The sequence below is a fragment of the Mya arenaria genome, chromosome 10 (assembly GCF_026914265.1).
Source record: "Mya arenaria isolate MELC-2E11 chromosome 10, ASM2691426v1".
Lineage (NCBI taxonomy): Eukaryota > Metazoa > Mollusca > Bivalvia > Myida > Myidae > Mya > Mya arenaria.
The window spans coordinates 55,845,578-55,867,752 of record NC_069131.1 but is presented as its reverse complement, the minus strand read 5'-3'; the positions used below and the strand labels follow the sequence as shown (position 1 = coordinate 55,867,752).

At 33.2% G+C, this 22,175-nt stretch overlaps 2 protein-coding genes across 4 annotated transcripts; one reads left to right on the top strand and one right to left on the bottom strand.

The window, feature by feature from the left end:
• Positions 1–8,571: 8,571 nt before the first annotated feature.
• LOC128207021 (uncharacterized) lies at positions 8,572–10,994 on the top strand. The gene is made up of 3 exons (XM_052909815.1): positions 8,572–8,865; positions 9,529–9,676; positions 10,036–10,994. The coding sequence occupies exons 1-3, from the start codon at positions 8,577–8,579 to the stop codon at positions 10,484–10,486; spliced, it is 888 nt and encodes a 295-aa protein (XP_052765775.1). The 5' UTR covers positions 8,572–8,576; the 3' UTR covers positions 10,487–10,994.
• A 44-nt stretch (positions 10,995–11,038) lies between these two features.
• LOC128207020 (uncharacterized) lies at positions 11,039–17,235 on the bottom strand. Of its 3 annotated transcripts, none has more exons than XM_052909813.1 (7): positions 16,710–17,230; positions 15,166–15,400; positions 14,608–14,852; positions 14,218–14,344; positions 13,014–13,144; positions 12,320–12,416; positions 11,039–12,191 (listed from the first exon to the last, which is right to left on the bottom strand). In XM_052909813.1, exons 2-7 carry the CDS (start codon positions 15,266–15,268, stop codon positions 11,566–11,568), a joined length of 1,329 nt encoding a protein of 442 aa, XP_052765773.1. In that variant the 5' UTR covers positions 15,269–15,400; positions 16,710–17,230; the 3' UTR covers positions 11,039–11,565. The 3 variants fall into 3 exon arrangements, with proteins under 3 accessions (XP_052765773.1, XP_052765772.1, XP_052765774.1); XM_052909814.1 differs by having other exon boundaries at positions 12,001–12,191; positions 12,320–12,735; positions 16,710–17,235; XM_052909812.1 differs by having other exon boundaries at positions 11,051–12,735; positions 16,710–17,226.
• Between the last annotated feature and the right edge of the window lie 4,940 nt (positions 17,236–22,175).

Here is a 22,175-nt window from a genome sequence, read left to right as displayed (position 1 = left end):
AGGCAAACTGGACGGTTTTTTAAAGTGAACCTTCGTTTCAGCTCTTTAAATCTCGCCCTAAAGCCTTATCCCTAAATAAGATCATGGGCATCGTCTTAATTCACACGTCAACAAATCATAACGGTAACTTAAACGTCATTTGATACAGTCGATTTGTTAATTGATTTACGTCTTATTTCTTGTTGGCTTAAAGAGATATAAAATCACAGTATACGCCTTGTCAAATAACGACAAGACATGGGGAAATATACATTGTGTTAAACCTTCCATTTCGTGTTCATTGCGCCTTCCTTTATTGCGAGTTCTAAACGTTTACTTATTGTCTTATGGGTCTTATAGGTACTGCCATCTCTTGACCATTATCAGGACAATGTTTATTTTGGTGGTGCGAAAGAGGCAAACATTTTTTCTCGAAATTGTTAGTACAGCGTGTACCGAACGTGCTGTCCCTAAACATAACGATTGTAACTGTGTTAATATTCGTTGACCCTGCTTTTAAAACTGCTTTTAAAACGAAGTTTTGACTGCACCTGATGGATATTCATAAAATTATTGTACATATGCTTGATTAAGATATACAAGTGAACTTCGATCCATTTTGGCAATTTAATCAACAAGAATTTGCTTATGATAACACTAAGTCCTGAAAAAAAAATATTATACATTTTTTCCATGTAAGTTTGTATTGAAATGTACATTTTTAATATAAAGCAACATGAATATTAGCCATGACAGGTATAAAAGCTAAATTTGCAAATATATTATCATACCGAATACACAACATGCATGTATACCAATATATGTTGTAAATATGACGTCTAAACATACTCTTTATAATTATTCATTTCAGTGTGTCATGGCTGGAATAGTGTATAAAAACAGCCAATCTGAAATATCGAACAAACTTTTGTGTTGATTTCCCCCATTACAATTTTCCTCAGCATGCCTATTTTAGTTGATAAGAATATTTGCTTATATCTGTCATTAGACATCATAGATTATTACTATATTGCTTGTCTTCGAATTATATTACACAGCGGGAATTACCGCAGTTTCACCTTAAAGTTTCATACACTTGATGTATAACAAGTATATATGTTCAGTTGGTTCAACGTAACGAGTAAGCAACATTAAACAATTAATCCATAAAAAATGATGAAAGCAAACAAATAATGATTAATAGGAAATATAGGCTACTTTTGATTGCTATGCAGAGCTATGTTTATTGTTGACAAGCATACTTTCTAATTTCAATGTATTAACTTTCTAGTCTATGATAAGAAAAGAACGAATAGAAAAGAAAACCCGAGCTCTTCTCTTTGATATAGCACGATGATCCGTATATTAGAGAAACAACTTTAAAGCAACATTTACGATTTAGCATGGTAAAACAATGACGTCATACAATAAATCTTCATTGACATTGGTGTTTGATAATTCACGTATGTACGTATATTGGTTATTTGGTTTCCGTCACAGCAATGGGTCACATACGATGCTCCTCAAAGCAAAGGTCTTCCAGCTTACAATGGGTCACGATATGGCCTGGCCAGTGGAATACTTGATCTGGTGACTTGACTTGACTGTGTAGGTGCCACGGACGCCGTTGGAGCGTCTGGAAACTATAACAATTATTGTATGAGAAAAAAGTCCCCTTTGAATAAAATTAATACTATAGCCAACATAATACATTTAAGAATTGAATAATATTTACAGGCGTTTTATTGATGCAACATTCGAAAAAGAAATACTACTAATTTGCGTAAGGGGCGTAACTTTATAAACAGTAGACGTTTCATGATAGTTCAGTGTTAAAACAACTTCAGTGTTAAAATATATGTACATGTTATAAAAGAGGTTCGAGTTCATAATGTTTTGCGTAATTTGCATTCAGAAGTGCTTCACAAGGAAATGATAACCAAATCGGGGTTTAGTCATTTCAGTTTGCATCTGCTCGGCACAAACGCGCAAAATTGTAAATAATATTTTGCATCATTGACAGAAACCAAAAAATATTAAAAACCGAAAACTTGCAAAATACGCCATTGATTTATATATGTAACTGACATAATTGTTCAACAAGTGAACATTCATGATGCCTACATACGCACACGCAACGTTGCTGATTTACAATTGTTATATATTTATGTATCTTTTTAATTGCATTAACATCAAGTGTTTCGATTTGGTTTAAGATAATTTGTAAAGCGAAAAAACTAATTCAGAATAGAAAATTTAGTTATTATAGAGCGCACTAGGCTTGTGTCGTAGACGGAGAAAGATTATCTGGAAAGGCGGAGGGAACTGATAGTATAGGTAGTATATTTATCGTTTCATTGATTACAAGAAATATCCTTTAAAGAGGAAGACGTTATATTGATAAGAAGAAAACCGATTGTCCCATTCACATACTCTATCTAAGAGTTACCTTATTGTTGATCTTGAAATGGTATGGTATGCGATGGGGTGGCGTTAAAAAAACTGCATTAGAACACATAAAATTACTGATTCTTTTAGTAACTTTGTGACCTCGTGTCATTTAACGACATTGAACTATTTAAAATATTGTTATCTTTATAATACCTTACCTGCAGCTGATTATTTAGATGATTGGAATTAACGTTTCTCATTCTTTGAAGGCAGCAGAAAAAGCAGCATATGGCTGTCACACTGTAAGTACAAAAACAGAAAAACTAGAATTTCGCGAATATGATAAACACCCATAATCTAAGTGAATGTCATCATTCCCTTGGCTTATTGATTCCAAAACCAAAATGGATTATCGACTGACCCGGACAACTTAGCATACCAAGTTTAACGACGTCTCACGGAGTTGTTCAACACTTAGTAACCGCTAAACTGTAGTCGCGGTCAACGACGCTGGACAATGAATCAGTTTGTGTTTGTCAAACTTTGCATAAGGAACAACTTCTTACAGGAGACAGAACTACAGGATATGTCTCGATATCAATATAATATTTAAAAATAATTAAGTGGATAACCTATGCGTACAATTCTGGCTTCGATAATTCCTCAAAAATATGCCACAGTTCAAAACAAGTATGTTTGTCCTAACCCGTCCTCTCTCATTGTTTTGGCACCTCATGTAGTATCCTTGTTTTTCGATTTGTAGGCGTAAAACAACCCACCTACCTACTAACCCATCCCCCACATACACACATCTATACATACATACAGTTATATATATGCATACCCACCCACCAACCTACGTATCTACCTTCTACCTACCCATCCATCGGCTTTGGGCAACTGTGTTTTGTTTTCAATTTGCCTGCCTTATCAAATAAATATCCTAGTGGAAATGACAGTACTGACGTTATCCGACAGTTTTTATTATTTATATAGTGTTGTGAATACTGAAACTGTTGAGGAAAAAGGTGCAAAACATTGTTTTTAAATCAATAAAATAATCCTCAATAAGGTGAATTCAATTCAAACTGTTTAACCAATTTCATTAAAAAAAGTACCTTATCACGGAAATGCATGGTATCACGGTCTTCATCATTGAACCTCCATTGGTACTTCCGCCATTACTAAAATACTTCCAGAATTCACTTAAGGAACAAACTTTTCTGAAGCAGCACTGATATCCATCAAGAACCAAAACATATTCTGCAAAAACACCGGAAAAAAGGAAAGTAATTTGATTCATGTTTTTAATATGAACTATCCTGTCTTGTTCACATATTTATTAACATTAAAGAAATGTTAACACTTCTGGTAAAATGTTTATGTAATCAATAAAGTTTGTTTAACAAAATCTCATGTCCAAGTACAGGCTGATTTGTTCAATTCTAAGAAATACTTAAAATGATGTATTTTTGGTTGATATATAATTTAAAAAATGGGCATGTCTTAATTGATAGAAAATTTTAATATTAATGTTAACAACAACGAACAATGAAGCATTAAAAAGAAGTTCGTGTGCATAATTATTAAAGTTAATTGCATTCAAAAGTGCTTCCGGGGAAAGAAAGGGAGAACACATGTTGGTGGTTTAGCCCGATCACTCTGCATCTGCTTGGCACAAATGCCCGAACTTGTTATTTTTAAGCGTCCTTGATAGACACTGAAAATCTAAAACTGTCAAAATACGCCATTGAAGTACGGGTGACACTAACATAATGGTTCAACTACCTTATTTGATTCATGATGAATTAATACGCACACCCAACGTTTTTGATAACAAATGTTATATATTCCTTTTTTCTTTGAATTTCATTAACGTGACAGTTGCTGGTAAAGGTTAAAGATTAAGTTTCAAGCGAGAATCTTATACAGAATAAAATTTAGTTTTTGAATTATTTTAGAGAATACTAGGTTAGTGCCGTGGATGGAGAACGTTTACCTGGCAAGGCGGAGGAACTAATCAGTAGTGTGATTTTACTGTCACTTTTTACGCGAAATAGCCTTTGAATGGAACCTCTTAACACTGATAATAAGAAATTCGATTGTTGTATTCACATCTTCGAGCTACCTTCTTTAGATCTTGAAAAGGTTTGGTATACGGTTGGGTGACTTTAAAAAGGCTGTTTTATATTTCAAACTTTGTGACTTTGTGATTAAACGACATTAAATAATGTACAGAAATGTTATCTGTATTATACCTTCATCAACCGCAGCTGGATTATACAGACCTTCATGGTTCGGAAATGCGGGAATCGTCTGGAACATATGACCGCCAGTAGAGGTCATGGCTACACCCTCCGCAGAGTATTGTGGTGGTCGATCAGGATTATCGTTTCTCCGTCTCTCATTTGGAAGATGAAAGCAAAAATACTGTATGGCTATGCAGGTCAAACTGAAAGTACACCAACAAAACTAAAATTTCGCGAATCTGATGAACAACCATCATCTTAGTAAAGGTTATCAAGACCTTTACTTACTGATTCAAAAGTCAAGAAGGTCATTTTCTAACCACCAACCGTGTGTATATCAAGTTTAAAGACTCCATAAGAAGTTGTTTAAAACTTGATTATCAAAAACGAAACGTGACGCTTACGACGCTGACGTGGATGCAGGCGTACTCGCCAGGGAGAGTAACCTCAATGGTTTGAAGTGCTTTGAAGTAGGAATCACTTTCTACTAGAGAGAAAACTACAGGATGTTCATCGATATCAATATTATAGTTGCAATTTAGTTATTTAATCATCAATGCACATAATCACAAAGACTACACTGGCGATGGCAATTTTTCAAAAAGGACAAAATATTAAGAGAGGTTTTTGTTGCTGTTTTTTATTTTTATTTTATTTGGGGAGAGGGCTTACAAGACCCCTCTAATGAAAATAACCGCAACCCGAAATTGCTTCAGCTTCTACTGTTATAGTTCTATTTCGTATTCAAATTTAAACCTTATCTACCCACCAACCTTACTTGCTACCCATACCTCAAAATTAAGGTCGGCTAAGGTCAATTGCTCTTTTCAGTATTTTATATCCTCATGGAAAAAACGATACTAACGTTGTCTGCAATATGTTTTTTATTAATTATACTTTTGTCCTGTATATGGAAACTGGTAAGAGAAAAGTTGCAATTCATTGTGTTTAGATCAAACAAATAAAACAAAAAGTACTTCACTCATGTGAATTGTATTCAAATTTTTCCACAACTATTATAAAACTATATACTACCATGCAAGGCAAATGTATGCGATCTTGTTTCCTATCATTGCACCATCATAATTGGAGTAGCTAAAATCCTCTGCAAAAACACCTGTAAAAAGGAAAGGAAAGCAATGATTATTTGCCGTGTGGCTCTAAACATTGATTTTATTTAAAATTTTCGAAAACTAGGCTTGTCGCTGTATTTTTATTGTAGTTTTATTATGAAATCGCCCTTCATTTTCACTTCCTTTATTTAAAATACATCAAACTTATTCATTTCTCTGGTGAATATCAGGATTTTGTTCTAGTAATGCTTAAGTTTCACTATGAGTTTTTTATTGACGTCACTGTGGTGAGTCACAATGATGGCGTCATTTTACTCGCTCAATCACACGATGTTGATTGTTATGTCGTAAAAAGTAATTAACTCATAAATGGCTTTATGTTTAGCATAACATATTCATAATTGTATTAATGTGTAAGGAAATTTGATCTATTGCCTATTTGAAGATTTTATAATTATAATGATTTTACGTGAAACTTCAATGTTACCAATCCCTAGTTAGGATGCAAAGATGTGAAAATCTATTTTAGGATTATTACCTTCAATATTATTTCAACATTTATTTTATAATGATTACCATCACTAATAAAAGAAAATATCTGTTACATTTTAATTAACATCAAAATGACTGTTATGATATGATATGAAATATCAATTTGTTTCATAAAGCTCTCGCCTTGAATTTTTTTTTATAATATTTAAACTTTACATTTTGAAACTTTAAAATAAAACTTTAGCGTTATTTATTCCATGATTTTTGATGAAATATGGACATTTATCGGTGAAATAATAACTTTGATATTTTTACTGCAAACCTAGGGACTGAAAAAAACAATTTTTAGAACTAATTTTAAGATCAAATGTAGTTACTTCCCCTTGATTACAACTAAACAGATCATATTGAACCAGAAAATGTTGCCAACAATAACAATTTGATAATTATTGAAGGATGCATCAGTTGAAATCAGACATATTTGTAAAAAACAAACTAACCATTTAAAAAGGGGTAATCCTGTACATCAAAGGTTTCTCGAACTTCTGGGGTGAATGTTCGAACATTTGCTTTCGTACAAAACAAATTACAGGCAACTGCTCGAACATAAATTTTATATTGTCAATCAAATATCTATTTCACTGATGTGCTTTGTAATTCGAGTTTCTCTGAAATTTAACACACTATTAACTGATGTTTTATATAAAACCCACCCATGCCTCAAAAAGTATCAACAACCTTCACCCTTGTATGTGGAAAATGACCCGTCTTCAATGTAATGAGATCGTCTCTGAAAGTGAGGGATGATTGTTTGCCAATGTAGTATGAAACAAACTCTAAAACTAAGATAGATGTTTTTAATCCAACGATATATCGCAATTGAACTGCTTTCACATTCAAACTTTAAACATTTTTTCAGTAAATGGTGGCGTATTATTTTATTATTTATTCATGCCCTGTTTTATTTAAAAAATATATTATCTATTAACCTTTATATTTGGAACAAAGATAGGTTAATAAAGGTTAATTAATAAATGTTCATGAAACTAATAAAACAAACTACCGCGAACACTATTTATCCACGAATCGGAAATATAGAATGACAGCTACATCATCAACTGTTAATTTTGTGTGAGGGGCATCCCACAGGTAGCGGAGTAGCAAACAGTCTTAAAAGAAGATACATTAAGAAAAATAGATTAATATGCAAAGAAACTTATAAAAACATAAATGAAACGGAACATTGTTTTATTTTAGTGAATTTTTATGCCCCCACAAAGTGGCGGCATATAGGGTTGCCCTTGTCCGTACGTACGTCTGTCCGTACGTCCGTACGTACGTACGTACGTACGTACGTCCCGAAGATTGTTTCCGATCTAATTCTTAAAAACCGTTTGTCCAATCCTCACCAAACTTTAAACACATGTTTGTGACCATAATATCTTGATCAAGTTCGATAGTCATGGAAATCGCTTTAGTCATTTAGGAGTTCCGGCCCTTTTTTGCCAAAAATACTTCAAATATATATGTTTCCAATCTAATTCCTGAAAAGTATGTGTCCAATCCTCACCAAACTTTACATACATGATTGTGACCATAATATCTTGATCAAGTTCGATAGCAATGGAAATCGCTTTTGTCATTTAGGAGTTACGGCCCTTTATTTGCAAAAAAAGACTTGAAAAATACGTCCCGAAGATTGTTTCCGATCTAATTCTTAAAAACTGTTTGTCCAATCCTCACCAAACTTTTAACACATGTTTGTGACCATAATATCTTGATCAAGTTCGATAGCCATGGAAATCGCTTTAATCATTTAAGAGTTAGGGCCCTCAGATTATCCTGAATAATCATTATGGCTTATTTTCTGTGACAAAAAATCGAAGTGGGGGCATCCGTGTCCTATGGACACATTTCTAGTTTTATATAAATTATATGATTCCGTTAAGCCAGTTTTCCCTTTTCGGACAATGAACAACAAAATATTTTAGTTTCATAATATGCCCATCAATATCATTGTGATTTGTAAAAAGTAAAATATCCAACACAGCGTATTGAACACTCTGTATAACGCTACTGGTGTCGGACCACAACGAAATGTTTCATAGTCGTTGTATCTCTTCAAATAGTTCTTTAAAATGTTTCTCCCCATCTTAGTAGTTTTTAATGGAGTATTCATTGTAATCTGTTTTAATGATATTATGCATGTCATTTTTCATAGATGGATTGATACAAAGACAATCTGATTAAAATCCTGATCTTCTGTACACGAAGATCTGACCGTCACCAGTTTCAAACCGTTTTCATTACATTTCGGATTTCCAATATCGCTAAAAATAGATCAGCCAATGAAATCGCCTGTTACGGAATGAATGTAGGCGCGATCATCAAAATGGCGATACCCATGGCTATCCGGAAAGTTGTTGGTGAAATGGAATTTATAACGGCCTTAAAACACAATCAAATGGAAATTCTAATGGAAATACTGAACGGAAATGATTGTTTTGCAATACTGCCAACTGGGTATGGTAAATCATTGCCGTACCAAATGTTCTTACCAGTAAAAAGAGCTCTTAATCCTGAAAATCATGACACGGTGTTGGTATGCTGTCCCCTCATCTCCCTTATGGAAGACCAAGTCAGACGAGTGCAGCAGTTTGGAGTAACAGCTGCCTTGAGAGGTTTGTTTAAAGTCAACATTCTGTCCTTTTTCTTACTTTGTAGCATAGATTTATATTACTGATCAACTGAGTTATTCAGGTTATTGCTGTTTATTTCGGGTGTCGGAGGTTTCGTCACACTACCAGTTCGTCACACTGATTTTATATAGTAAATTCAAAGAGGTTTCGTCACACTTAATTTATATGGGAGATAATAGATATTACCAATGTGTGAACAAACAATGGATAATAAATGTGCCACTGATTAGTTGTTTGCATTCATCAGTAATCAAATTAAACTCAATATTAATAATTAATATCATAATTTTTAAATGGCCAGCTGACTTATTTAATTAATCACAATCATGAAATTTCAAAGATTTTATTACCTTATAAAATATGTGTGAAATACAATATCATTAATTTGGACTATCTCTTTTTCAATAACTATGTAAAAAGTGTGACGAAACCTCTTTTGTATTACTATATAAAATCAGTGTGACGAACTGGTAGTGTGACAAAACCTCCGTAATTCTTTATTTCCATAATGGACCAATTAATTGGTCAGACATCTGTGGACTAGCTATAAAATTAAAAAAAACATTAGAAACCAATATGTCAAATTTAAACTCGGGTGCAAGAATTTTAGTTTACTGAATTATTGAAATAAATTGTGCTTTTCAGGCACAGACCAAGACGCCAATGAGGCAATTGACGATGGGACGATCAGTGTGATATTTGCTTCACCAGAGGCACTTGCAGAAGAGTGGGTCAGGCAAATTAAAGATGTATCATTGATAGTTGTTGACGAGTGTCACACAATTTCAATGTGGTAGGTTTTGTAAAATATAATTACAATTTACAAAACAACAAGAAAGAACCTAGACTAAATGTAAACCATGTTCCTGTGTATCTGGTTATGTGAATATAATAGTGATATTTTGTCATGCACTTTATAAGCATGTGTAACATTTACAATGGTTGTGCTTTGTACATGGTATGGTATGCAAACACTTGGGAGTCTGATACAACCGATACAAATTATTTTCAGTCATTTATAACTTTTAAAGAATTCCAAGTTTTATCAGACTGACTGAATATTTACAAGACGGCATTCTTACAAAATGACTGTAATTTACAAATAACTATAAATATGTATTTTTTATTAAACAAACTTTTTTATTTATTTAGGGGTGGTCTAGATGTTGACGAGGAGAAGGCCTTTCGGAAGTATTTCCGCTATATTGGAACATTACGCTCAATATTTCCAGACGCAACAGTGTTAGCCCTGAGTGCTACTTGTACTTTGAAAATGAAAACGCAGATAATGAGCAATTTGAATCTTAGTGGAAAGGCCCGAGTTATTGAAACCTCTCCAAACAGAGCCAATATCAAATATGTTGTAAAAAGAACACCAATTGCCATTGAGGAAACCTTTTTTTGGTTAATAGATAAATTGTGTGAATTGAAAAAAGACTTCCCAAGGATTTTGATATACTGTAATTCCATCAAAGATGTATGCCAACTTTTTAACTATGTTGTTACTGAAACAAATTTAATGGATCAAAATGTGGTTGAAATGTACCATTCTGAAACGCCGCAAGAAAAAAAAAGAACACATTGTGCAAAATTTAGGGCTTGACTCCCAAATGAAAGTAGTTATTGCAACAACAGCTTTAGGCTTGGGTGTTGATGTCAAGAACTGCCATGGGGTGATTTTATTTGGACCACCAAAAGATGTTGTTGATCTGTTACAGGAAAGTGGACGATGTGGTCGTAATGATGAGCCCTCAGTCTGTGTTATTTTTTGTAATCGGTATCAATTAAATCATATTTCAAAAGAAGTGAAGGAAGTAATAGGTTCTGTGGAATGTAGGAGGAGGTGTTTGTTGAAAAACTTTACCAGTGAAGAGGTTGTCTCAGACCCAGCACATATGTGCTGTGATCTCTGTGTTTCTCACTGCAAATGTGGTTCCTGTACACCCCATCCCATAGAAGTTTTAGTAGGTACTTTTTCCGCTAAAGCAGAAGATGCATTGGTCAGTAGTGACAGTGATACTATTTCCTACGAATATGAATCTGATGTCAGTTTCGATGGTGGCTTTGAATGAAAATTATAAAAGACAACAAAAACATATCTTAGAATTTAAATTATAAGATTTAATTTCAAAAATGATGTAGTATCTAATAAAATACAATCATGTACTAATATTTTGCCTCACCACATATTAAAAAACAATTGTTATAGTCAATGGCTATAATTCACTATATACCTTATGCAAGAAGAAAAATGAACAGTATAATGAATATAGCATTTTAATGAAGAATAAAGTTAAAATGAAATTATAAAATGTTGTAGATTTTATCTTGTTTAGCTTTTTATGTGAAGCACAATTAAACTTCACACAAATGTTTCATGCGCAAGAAGCAGCTCCTTTGCTCATAGGTCAAGGTCACTCTTCTGAGGTTAAAGGTCAAATTTAACCACATCCTGAGTTTTTATAGAGTTTATAATTGAATGCAGCAGAAACTAACATCTTCAGTCTGATTGTGCCTCACCACATTATGCATATTTTATATTGACCTAAAAACGTTTAATTTTAACAGGTATATATTTGATTGAATATATTTACTACAAACAGGCGTATTTTGTTGCTATTGCACCCTTGTTTACATGTACAGTTGTACTTCAAAACACAAAACGAAAAGACATTGGAAAGATTACATGTTCTTATTCCGCAAACGTCTGAATGGCAATTCTGGCTTGTGTCTGGCAATCATTACTGGCAAACCAACAAAACAGTCACTGAAAGGATTGCTGCTTTTTTGCACAATTTTACGGCAATGAAGTGTGCGGCCAGGACGAACTTCTAAACCATTAATAGACAGCAAATCTATCAAAACCTTTTTGACATCCTCCTTGTATGAAGGAAGTTTGTGAAACCCTTTTCTTTTTTTTACTTCACACATAGCATCAAAATGTTTAACTGCATGAACAAGATGGGGAAATTCTTTTGAATGTTGCACAATACTGTCTTTTGTTTGAAAGCCATGTGTTGCATTTTTGGTGTCTCTGTTTAAAATTTCAACAAATTCATCCAAAGACAAATTATTGTTCTTCCCACCTGAAATATTGATAAATCTGTTTGCAATTAAGCGCTTTGATTGGTGAGCCGGTAATGTGCCAGACACAAGTGCTGTAAGATGTACACTTCCTATCAAATATTTAACTTTGTTGGTCCTGTTGTATATAGGCGTTTCAAATTTGGCACTCCTTACTACTCTGTAGCCATCACCCATATCAACAGCACTGTTTAAGTTTTGGTGAAGAGCTGTTAGACGGAAAACTGAAACAAGATAGTCATTCAGTTCATCTGTTTGCCTAAGCAATGAGTTTGTTGTTTGGACCTTGGCAGACATGTTAACTTGATGTTTAGTTTTTTCATGCATTTTCAAAGATGTTACATATTTATACCTTGAATTACAGAAGTGGCACTTGAAATTGTCATTTTCAATAGAATTAACCCAGTAATTTTCCTCGTGATCAGGATCTGCGAGCACATTCTGCAATTCTGCAAATAAATCATGAGGAAAAATCTCTTTTACAATTTCACCACACTTGTCATTTAGCCATTGTAACTGTTGATCTGCTTCCCAATCTTTTATGCCTTGTGGTACTGGAATAGTTGAATCACAGCTATCCAATTCAAATTTCTTAAGGAACAGCACACAGCAAATGGCATCAAACAATGTGTAATATAGCTGCTTATATGCCCGGTAAGAGTTTTTTACTTCGCCCTTGACATTTCGCGCATTCAGTAAGTTTCTGTAATAATGTACAGTTCCCCTATCTCTGGAAGACTGTGTATTGTATGACAGCCTGTGGATTGCCTATAAAACAATGCAAAAGGATGAGTTAACCTCACAATAATCAACTGCAGTTATATTTAAAATGTTTCAGGATATATATATTACACTTGACCTGTACCATAGAGGACAGTAATACATATTCAAATTACATTATATCAGTCTATCCATATTATTGTATTAAGATATCTGTCTGACTGAAGGATCGAACCACCTTGCAAACCAGCTGAGATTGGTTGAAAGTGTATGATATATGTTTTACCAACTAAAAAGAAAAGTAGACAAATGTTTCGTGACTATACCTCCAGAAAATTCATTAAGCGATGAAAATCCTCTATCTTTGAAATGAAGCCTTCTAACCTCTCTAAGCCACTGTCAGCATTTCTCATTGCTTGCTGAGCAACCTGAATTTTTTCATCAGTCAGTCTGTCTCCTTAAATATAAAATAAAAAGTTTAGCATGCTTGATGAAAATTAGACACCAATTTATACTATAGAAAAGGTCAAGTATTAAATAAACAAGAGATGTTAGTGAAACATTTATGCCCCCTTGGGAGCCAAATTGTTAGTAGGATTTGGACACTTAAATAAAATATGGACAATCAGAAAACCTTTTTTCAGCTTACAGTCACACTGACCTTGACCTTTGACCCACTGACCTCAAAATCAATAGGGTTCATCTGCTGGTCATGACCAATAAGCCTACCTAGTATGAGGTCCCTGGGTCAAAGCGTTCTCAAGTTATTGATCGGAAACCGTTTTTCATGTTAAGGTCACACTGACCTTGACCTTTGACCCACTGACCTCAAAATCAATAGGGTTCATCTGCTGGTCATGACCAATACACCTACCAAGTATGAGGTTCCTGGGTCAAAGCGTTCTCAAGTTATTGATCGGAAACCGTTTTTCATGTAAAGGTCACACTGACCTTGACCTTTGACCCACTGACCTCAAAATCAATAGGGTTCATCTGCTGGTGATGACCAATACACATACCAAGTATGAGGTCCCTCGGTCAAAGCGTTCTCAAGTTATTGATCGGAAACCATTTGGTATTCCGACCGACCGACAGACAGACAGACAGACCGACCGACCGACCGACCGACATGTGCAAAACAATATACCCCACTTTTTTCAAAAGGGGGCATAAATATTCTTTTGCTTAAAGAACTTGTTCACTGTTATTCTTTTGATATAGAAAGTATTACTTATAATTTATAAAGACTGGCATTTTGAAGTGTAAGCAAGTATAAACCAGTGTCATATACATCTTAAGACTAAATTACACTTAGAAAAAGTTTCCTGTATAGATGTATAATATATATCTAGTAAAGGTACATACTTTAAAGAGACGAATGTATTTAAATAGTCTATTGTATATCATTTTGATATTGGCAAAAGATTTTTTTCAATCAGTAACGAAGCCACAAAAATGGCTTAAAATAGCTGATTTACTCAATTTTTACTTTTATGTAAAATCTTAAGCATAAAAAATACATGAAATAACCTCCAAAAAAAACTTCTTCAACAATCTCCCCATCCTTCTTGGGAACGTATTTCTCTGTCAAGTTTTGCAACAACCTTATGACATCTGCTGTTTTCTTTTCATCACAATCAAAAAGACCAAGAGAATACTGTAAATAAAAACAAGATATTTAACTTAAATGCTTTCAAAACATAATAAGAAATGTTTATGCTCTTTAAGTAAAATCTTCACAACGTTAATTAAGGTTTCTTCACAACAGTACAATGAAAAGTAATACAAGGTTTGCAATATATATGTATCAATTGGTATTTAAATGAATTCTTTCTAAATTAATCAAAGAAATGAACTAAAACCACATATATGACGGGATTATATGTAAAATAAATGACCTTATTAAATCACAAGATTTACCTGCGAAGTTTTCATTCCAGCTTCATTACTGTGGATATGCTCCAGATGGCCAGGGTAAATTTTCCCAAACAAATCTTCCATTTGTTTAATATTTTGGATAACAGATCTGGCCACAAGGAACGTTAGTTCTTTTTGTAGACTGTCAATGTCCCCTTCAGATGGTATAAAGTCAACGGCTGTCATGCTGTCCACTGTCCTAACAGGAGTGCCTTCTTCCTTCTTTATTACAATCCGGTCAATGACGCCTGGAAAGTATAATATTTTGTGCCATGTCTTACGTGCCCGAGAGAGGTTAAAAGTTGTCAGACAAAATAAATGCCTTGTACATATGTGGGCAAATCAGATCATTCGAAAAAGGTTATTTCTAGCTATGCCAACTGTGAATCCATACTCTTTCTGTTACTTAAAAGTATGAGTTCCACAACATATAAAATTCTGTTTTTTGGCAAAATCATTGAAAATATACATGTTATGTTTCAATTGATATTTTAATGGTTACTGTAATACTCGATTAACCAAAAATAGTTTTCACTGATGTAATGGACAAAAAAATCTTACCAATAACGTTAAAAAGATGTATTGACTGTGTTGAATTTTTAGAAGTCCTGTAAGAGGGTACTATATTTTTATCCCAGTTATCGCCAACAAGTTGATATGTCATACTGTCACCCTTGCACCATTTTTCCTTCACTTCTTACAGTTTTTCATCAAGATTACTTTGCCAGGACTGCAGTTTATTTCTGACTGTCTCAGGAAAGACACATACACCTAACTTAGCCAAGCGTTTCATGTCCTGAAAAACAAGGGAACTTTTAACTTATTCATGTACATTAACAGGACATCACAGAGAATCTTGGCACCCTCTATCGAATAAGCTTTTTGAGTATCTTAATTATAACTCTTGTTCATAAACATTAGAAAATTAAGCCAGTATCCTTCTTTCAAACAAAACTTAAAAGAAAGGTGACCATGACCTTGACCTAGTCTCATCACCAGTCGATTGCACTTAATGCAAATCCCAGTAGCATCTGTTGAGGTCAGGTCCATATCAATAACTAAATGCAGATCATCAACTGTTTGTTTCGTTATTTTCAATTTTTTGTTCATGTTCACGCTCGTTTTTATTTTTCTGCCAGAAGGCGTTATTTCAACATTACAAAACACCATCCCACACAAAACACATCGATCTTGCAAATGATGTTTCTTCGGCGTGGAAACTGTCAACTCTGCCATTTTGTACAGTTACAGTAAACCAAATATTTAATGTTGGTGATGAGATCTTTTCACGTAAGGTCTAGGGCGAGATATTGGCAAACAAATCAAACAAAACAATGAAATACTTTCACGATCTTGACATGGCGATTTCACAGACGGTGTGTGTGAGAATTACACGTTGTAAAAATTACGCACTAAAAATTCGGAAATTCCAGCGATAAAAATAGAAACTTTCGACTTCTACTTTCGTTTTCGCTATATGAAAGCTAGGCGTTGATTGGTTAATGGTTACGTCACGCGATGGTGATCTCCAATTGGTGCCGGTCAGATCCCCATGCACAGCAATATAGGGGATATGATTTTAATCAGATTGGATACAAAGACTAAGTCACTTGTACATTATAGATACTGACTTTAAGCAAATGATGATGACACAAACCCCGAAAGTGTCTTGATATGGTTTGCTGTTCTTAATTTAACAGACAAAGTGTTCATAATAAGAAAAAATATTGTTTCAAAGCTGAAATCATTTCTGGAACTTCGTACTAAACTGGTAAACAGGAATCATTTTACATATACCAATGCATATAGTTTCGTTGTTTACTGACTCCTAATGTCGTTTTCTTAATACGTGTCATGCTTGTAACATTATTTTTTTTAAGAAAGAAAATTAAGTATCTCAGGAACACATTCAACTAAATATATTGTCAAAATGACATTTTTTAAAAGAACTTAATACATTACACCATTGGAAATATGTCAGTATATATATGTGAAACCAGTGTTTTCTTTTCGAACACTAAACAAGTGAACATGCATATTTTTTCATAATATTCCGCTTAGATATACGATACAAAATAAAAAAAGATAATTATAAAAAGAAATACCTGAGATAACTGCTAGAAAAATAGCCAAAACAATCCCGCTCATAATTTATCGATGTGTTTTCCTTTCACTCAGTATATATGCGATTCAATACTAAACTCCAGGGCTAGATAATTGTGTATTTATTGTATATTGCCACATGATGATATTTGATAGGTTGGTATAACTACAGTGTCTTTAGAAGAACAAGCCAAATTAAATGTTCCATTCTCGTTTTTTTTCTGCCGTCAGAATGTGTACCGTATTAGTAAATTCCAATCTCCAATGTGTCCCCGTGTAAACAGCACTACAAACAGAAACATTAAAATAGTTTTATGCTTCTATTACGAAATACAACAAAAAGACAAACGTACGATTTGAGGAACAACCGTATCAGTCTTTAAATTTAAAATCACTTCAAAATTTCGTATGAAGCCGCTTTTTCCCTGACAAGCACTCTGATGATGGCATTGATATGTACAAATTGTTGTAAACATAAACATCTTTGTACCGGCTCAAACGTGAGCTACATAAGTGAGGTTGGGTCCAGTTCTCTTGTTTGAAGCTTTTATAGCTACTCGGCAATCGCCATTGAGCGTATTCGACTTAGTTTGGAGGTGTGTTAGAAGCAAAGCCATCATCTTGTCAGGAAAATGTCCGCTTTATACAACCTTTTAAAGTGAATTTAAAATAATGACTGATACGCGTGTTTTAATGTATTAATGTAACTCTTGAAAACAGAATTTTGAAATTTGTCATTATCACTATCGTATCATTCATCTTTTTAGAAAAGGCAACCTTATTTTTCATGTTTTCACAAGTTCAGGACAAATAGAGAAATATGAATTGATAATTTTGAATTCCATTCATTATTGTACACATGTACAGAACAGAACAGATATTTTATTAAAGCATTAGTATAATAATATGTCAACGTGCCCCACCAATGGTTTAACCGTCCTGTTTTGTAACATAGGTCTAACATTATAGGTCAAAAGTAGTAAAAGCGTTATAGTGTAAAATAACTATTGTTGAAATTGATCAAAACATTTAGATGAGCTGTTCCATATGAAACAAAATCAAACCTAAAGCATCATTTACATTTTAAATGCATGTTAGACACTATATTTATATTGAATATGAGTCATATGTACCATAAATTGTGTAAATACACTGTTTCCTGCATTGTGTTAAATTCAAAATAGGATAAAAAAAGAAATAGGCAGATAAAAAAAAATGAGCACTACCTTCCCATTTTTTAACAAAGTGCATGAGAAACTAGAGTGTAGTTTTTGGCCGTATTACAAATTTAAAATTGCGCAATAGACAAAATAATTGCATTATTATTAAACCTGAAGTCTATTGAATACACGAAATGGTGGTTATCTGGGTTCGTCATAGATTGCAAAATGTCATTAAACAAAGGCATCGTGAATCTTCTTTATGACAATGACAAATTTGTGGCTTAGATAATTAGGAATAATAACAGTGTTTTAAAATTTTGATGTTTGTGTTTCAAAAGCTAATAAGGCCTAAACAATAACCTCATGTAATTATGTTCTATCTATATTGTGTTAAAATGTTTAATCTAAATACAGATCTGTCATAGCTTTTGACTAGTGATTTCAAATATTCTGTTCACACCATGGTAAAAAAAGTAATTCAAACAGCGAATACTTGTTTTAATTGCAATATTTACCAAATATTTACAATACTAAACATTCTACCACACAGGATAGGCATTTCCGGTGAATTCAGCCGTGCTGAAAATCTCAATCTGGCATCCCCCCATGCCAGATGATTCACGCGCTGTGACGTAATTATTTCAATTTCAATTAATACACTTTATGTAATTATAATTATGAGATTTAAATAGATGAGTTCCATTAACATTAACTTAATAAAAATAAACTTTAAAACACAAAACAAAATAACCTTTAGAAGATGTGATGTCGAAGGAACTTATTGACGTATGCAGTGAATACAAATAACTTTTTCTCTTTTTTTTTTGCCTGGCAACGTAGGTACCCTCGGGGCGGACTTTTCTATCCGAAACGGGAACACATAGCAGATATTATTAACAGATATGCTAGGAAATACAAATGTTAAAAAAATATAATTTATATCATTGTTTTATATCATATAATTATTGTGTGTAGTTTTATTTTAATAGCTTCTGAGTGATATCAAACGCAGAAAATGTATAGCGAATATGTTTTTCTAGCTCAGGATGTTATATAACAATCATGTAATGAACATAGAAAAAGGTTTCCGTTATTTAAAAAATTAAAAGCGAGCTAATCAAAATAAAGAAAGTTGTAAATGGTGTTATGAATAGAGTATGCATCATTTGTGTCGTAATTAAAGAGATGCCAGAAAACAACAGAAACTTGTCCCTGATGTAAAAGAGTTACCGTATGATGTAGTATTTTTTTTCTCAAAACAAAAAAAATCGCACGCTGAGAGTAATCCAGTATGTCAAATTGAGATGTAAAAGAGGCTAAAATAGATTTATTAACATGTCCTCGTATGTAGAAGTTGAAATACTTGATATCATCTCATATGGGTGTTTTGATATTGGTATTGTTCTATAAACGTTGTAACAACTGAGTTAAGGCTCGTCTGATACACCTCTCTTAACGTTAAACATGATTTTATCGCTCTTCTTCTCAATATAATAATGACATGTTTGACAGTTTTATTGGCAAATCGTTCTTTTGGCCATTTACAAATAGTACTAATTGGTACAAAGACAAAGACCCAAATAAATATTCCAATGTTAAACATAATAACATTAGGTTAAAATAGATTCACAACGATGATAAACCTTGTTATATTAAGTATAATACTTCTACACAGGTCAAGTGAAGTAATAATTAAATATACTATATACTTTTTTATGTTTTGTCTTGGAATGAGCCAATTTTTGCGACAATCCATTGAAACCAGTTATATAAGACTGCTGATTAAAACAGATATTACAGGGTTTAAACATTTATTTCAATTAACAATTATATGTACGATTATATAATCGCAATGGTAAGTCTGATAATGTTTAAAAGACTATATATATAGGCCAGATGAAAACCAGGAAGTACAACTCCAGAACATGCAAGTCGGAATGCAAAATAAAGCTCTTAAAACTCGTTCTAAGCGAATCATAGCAAAAAGACATTATTATTTTATCATCTGAAACCACCACTACAAAATTCCAACAGTAACGGCCTTAAAATGTATTTAACTAGTAACGTCGAGGTCATTCATTACATCTGTCTTAATAAGTCTATCTTCTCAAATTGAACTTAATTATAATAATTTCATGAATAAGTAGATGAATTGATTTTCTTAAATCAAAATGTAAAGTTTCAACTGATTTTCGTTTCACTGATCTTGAAATATCCCACCAGATATACTATTGTTTATATCTACTATCAGCCGCAAGACTCTATGATAACCAACTTTTTTATACTTTAGGACCGATTCTACCTTAAATGTTGTATGTATTGCTTTACATCAACTGGTGTTATGACATTAATTAGTTTTTCAAGTAACTACGTTATCTAAAAATTTATTAACAAAATAGATTTTCCATTTAAGATTTTCCGAATCAGAGAAGCATACACAATCTCTAACAATAGCATTGACTCTAGGTCCATATGAATATAGTTCTGCTATACAATTTAAACCTCAACATACCGACAGTCAATACCTTAAAACATTCAATTGACCTTCTTTAGCCCGTATTGAGATAAACCCAAACATCCAACTAACTCTACTTATGTTTGCCTCATAGTCGTTTAATCTCAAAGATACAGGTACATGAGCATACCGTTTTCCTTCAAACTGATGCTTGCATTCACTCTTTTATTGCGCGAAGTGATATGGAATTCAGGTTATTAATTTGTGTTTTGCGTGAGGTTGAGACATCGTTGAAGATCCCGTAGTGATCTGGGGGGTTTTCACTGGTCGTTGCAAAGCGGTGATCCGATCATTTATTTATAACGATGATTTATAAATACCTTTTATGTAGTTTGTTCTCGTTATTTTGTGGCGTTGTGTTCCTCGTTTAGAGTATGTTGATTCACACACTAATTATTATTGCAATAGAACTTCAATGTCCAGATTTTTCGAAATTGGAGAATTATCAGACTATTAAATATGGCCATATTACGCAAAAAGACAAGTGATATAACACAAATCAAATTAAACACGACTGACTCTGGAGCTTATACCATGTCTTTCTTTTTTCTTCATTCATTCTGCTTTTACAATGGTAATGTGCAAAGAATGCATTAACTAGAGGAAACGTTATAATAAAACAAACAATAATAAACTAGGTAAACCCCAAATACTTCAATGATTAGACATCCCAACTGTACCTGCAGACGGAAGAAAACAATTCAGAGTACCTAATGCTAAACAATTTTCAAAGATACGATGCAGTTATTGTTTGAAACTATGAGCATCACACATTCTTATTACACATTATTTCATAACGAAATAAAAAGATCCTCAAAATAAACACAAAAACAGACTTCACACATATCGAAATTGCTTTACCGATAAATAATGGAATTGCCGCCTTAGAACGGTAAGTGAAACACAAGTTCTTTGAAACACCAATCTACTTTGGGCTCAAACTAGTTTGTTAAGCAATAACTTGAGCCTTATTTGAATACATCAAAAGGTTTTGTCTCTAAACATTAAACATCCATTCATCAAAATACGGCAACATCCCATCGGCAATATATTTGCATCCGAATTTGCATTCATATGAAATGTTGCCTAAATTGAAAAGATATCTTATCATTTGCAAATCAGTGCAAAACGCTTGATTCATTTTAACCTCATCTCTGCATTATTTGCCACAGCGAGAGAACTAAGTTGATCTCATTCTATCGCCAAGTGGAACTGATAGCAACTGGGTTAATAATAAAAACAATGGTTTATTTGCTTGATTAATTCTTGCAAATTTTGTAAACAACATGCCTACACAATTCAGTTAAAATGAGATAAATACAATCAAGTGCAGAAATAACAAAACATTATCAAGATTAATTTCATTAATTTTGTGTTGCGTTTTTTCCATTGCAAAACACGCGCACTTCGTGAGAGATAAATTTCCAAGATAATGGATCACATTTCAACAAAGGCAATTGGATAAACCAGCATACCTATGACGTTGGTGTGAAAACTGCTGACATTTGAATGTAGTATCTTAATAGGAGAAGGGAATGCGAAATGTGCCACTACGATGCTGGTAGATACCGAAATGTCACGCAAAAATACGCATTAGTAACGACATTATTTCGGAAATTGGTTTGTCAATATGTGATTTCTCCTGTTTGATATATGTGGGATAGCAGGTAATAATTATATATTTTGGTTTATTGGTCAACTTTACTGTTTATAGCCGAGATAATGTTTTAACTTCTGCAATTGTTACTTCCGCTGCATTTAATGATTGCAGAAAAGATGGTTTTCATTTA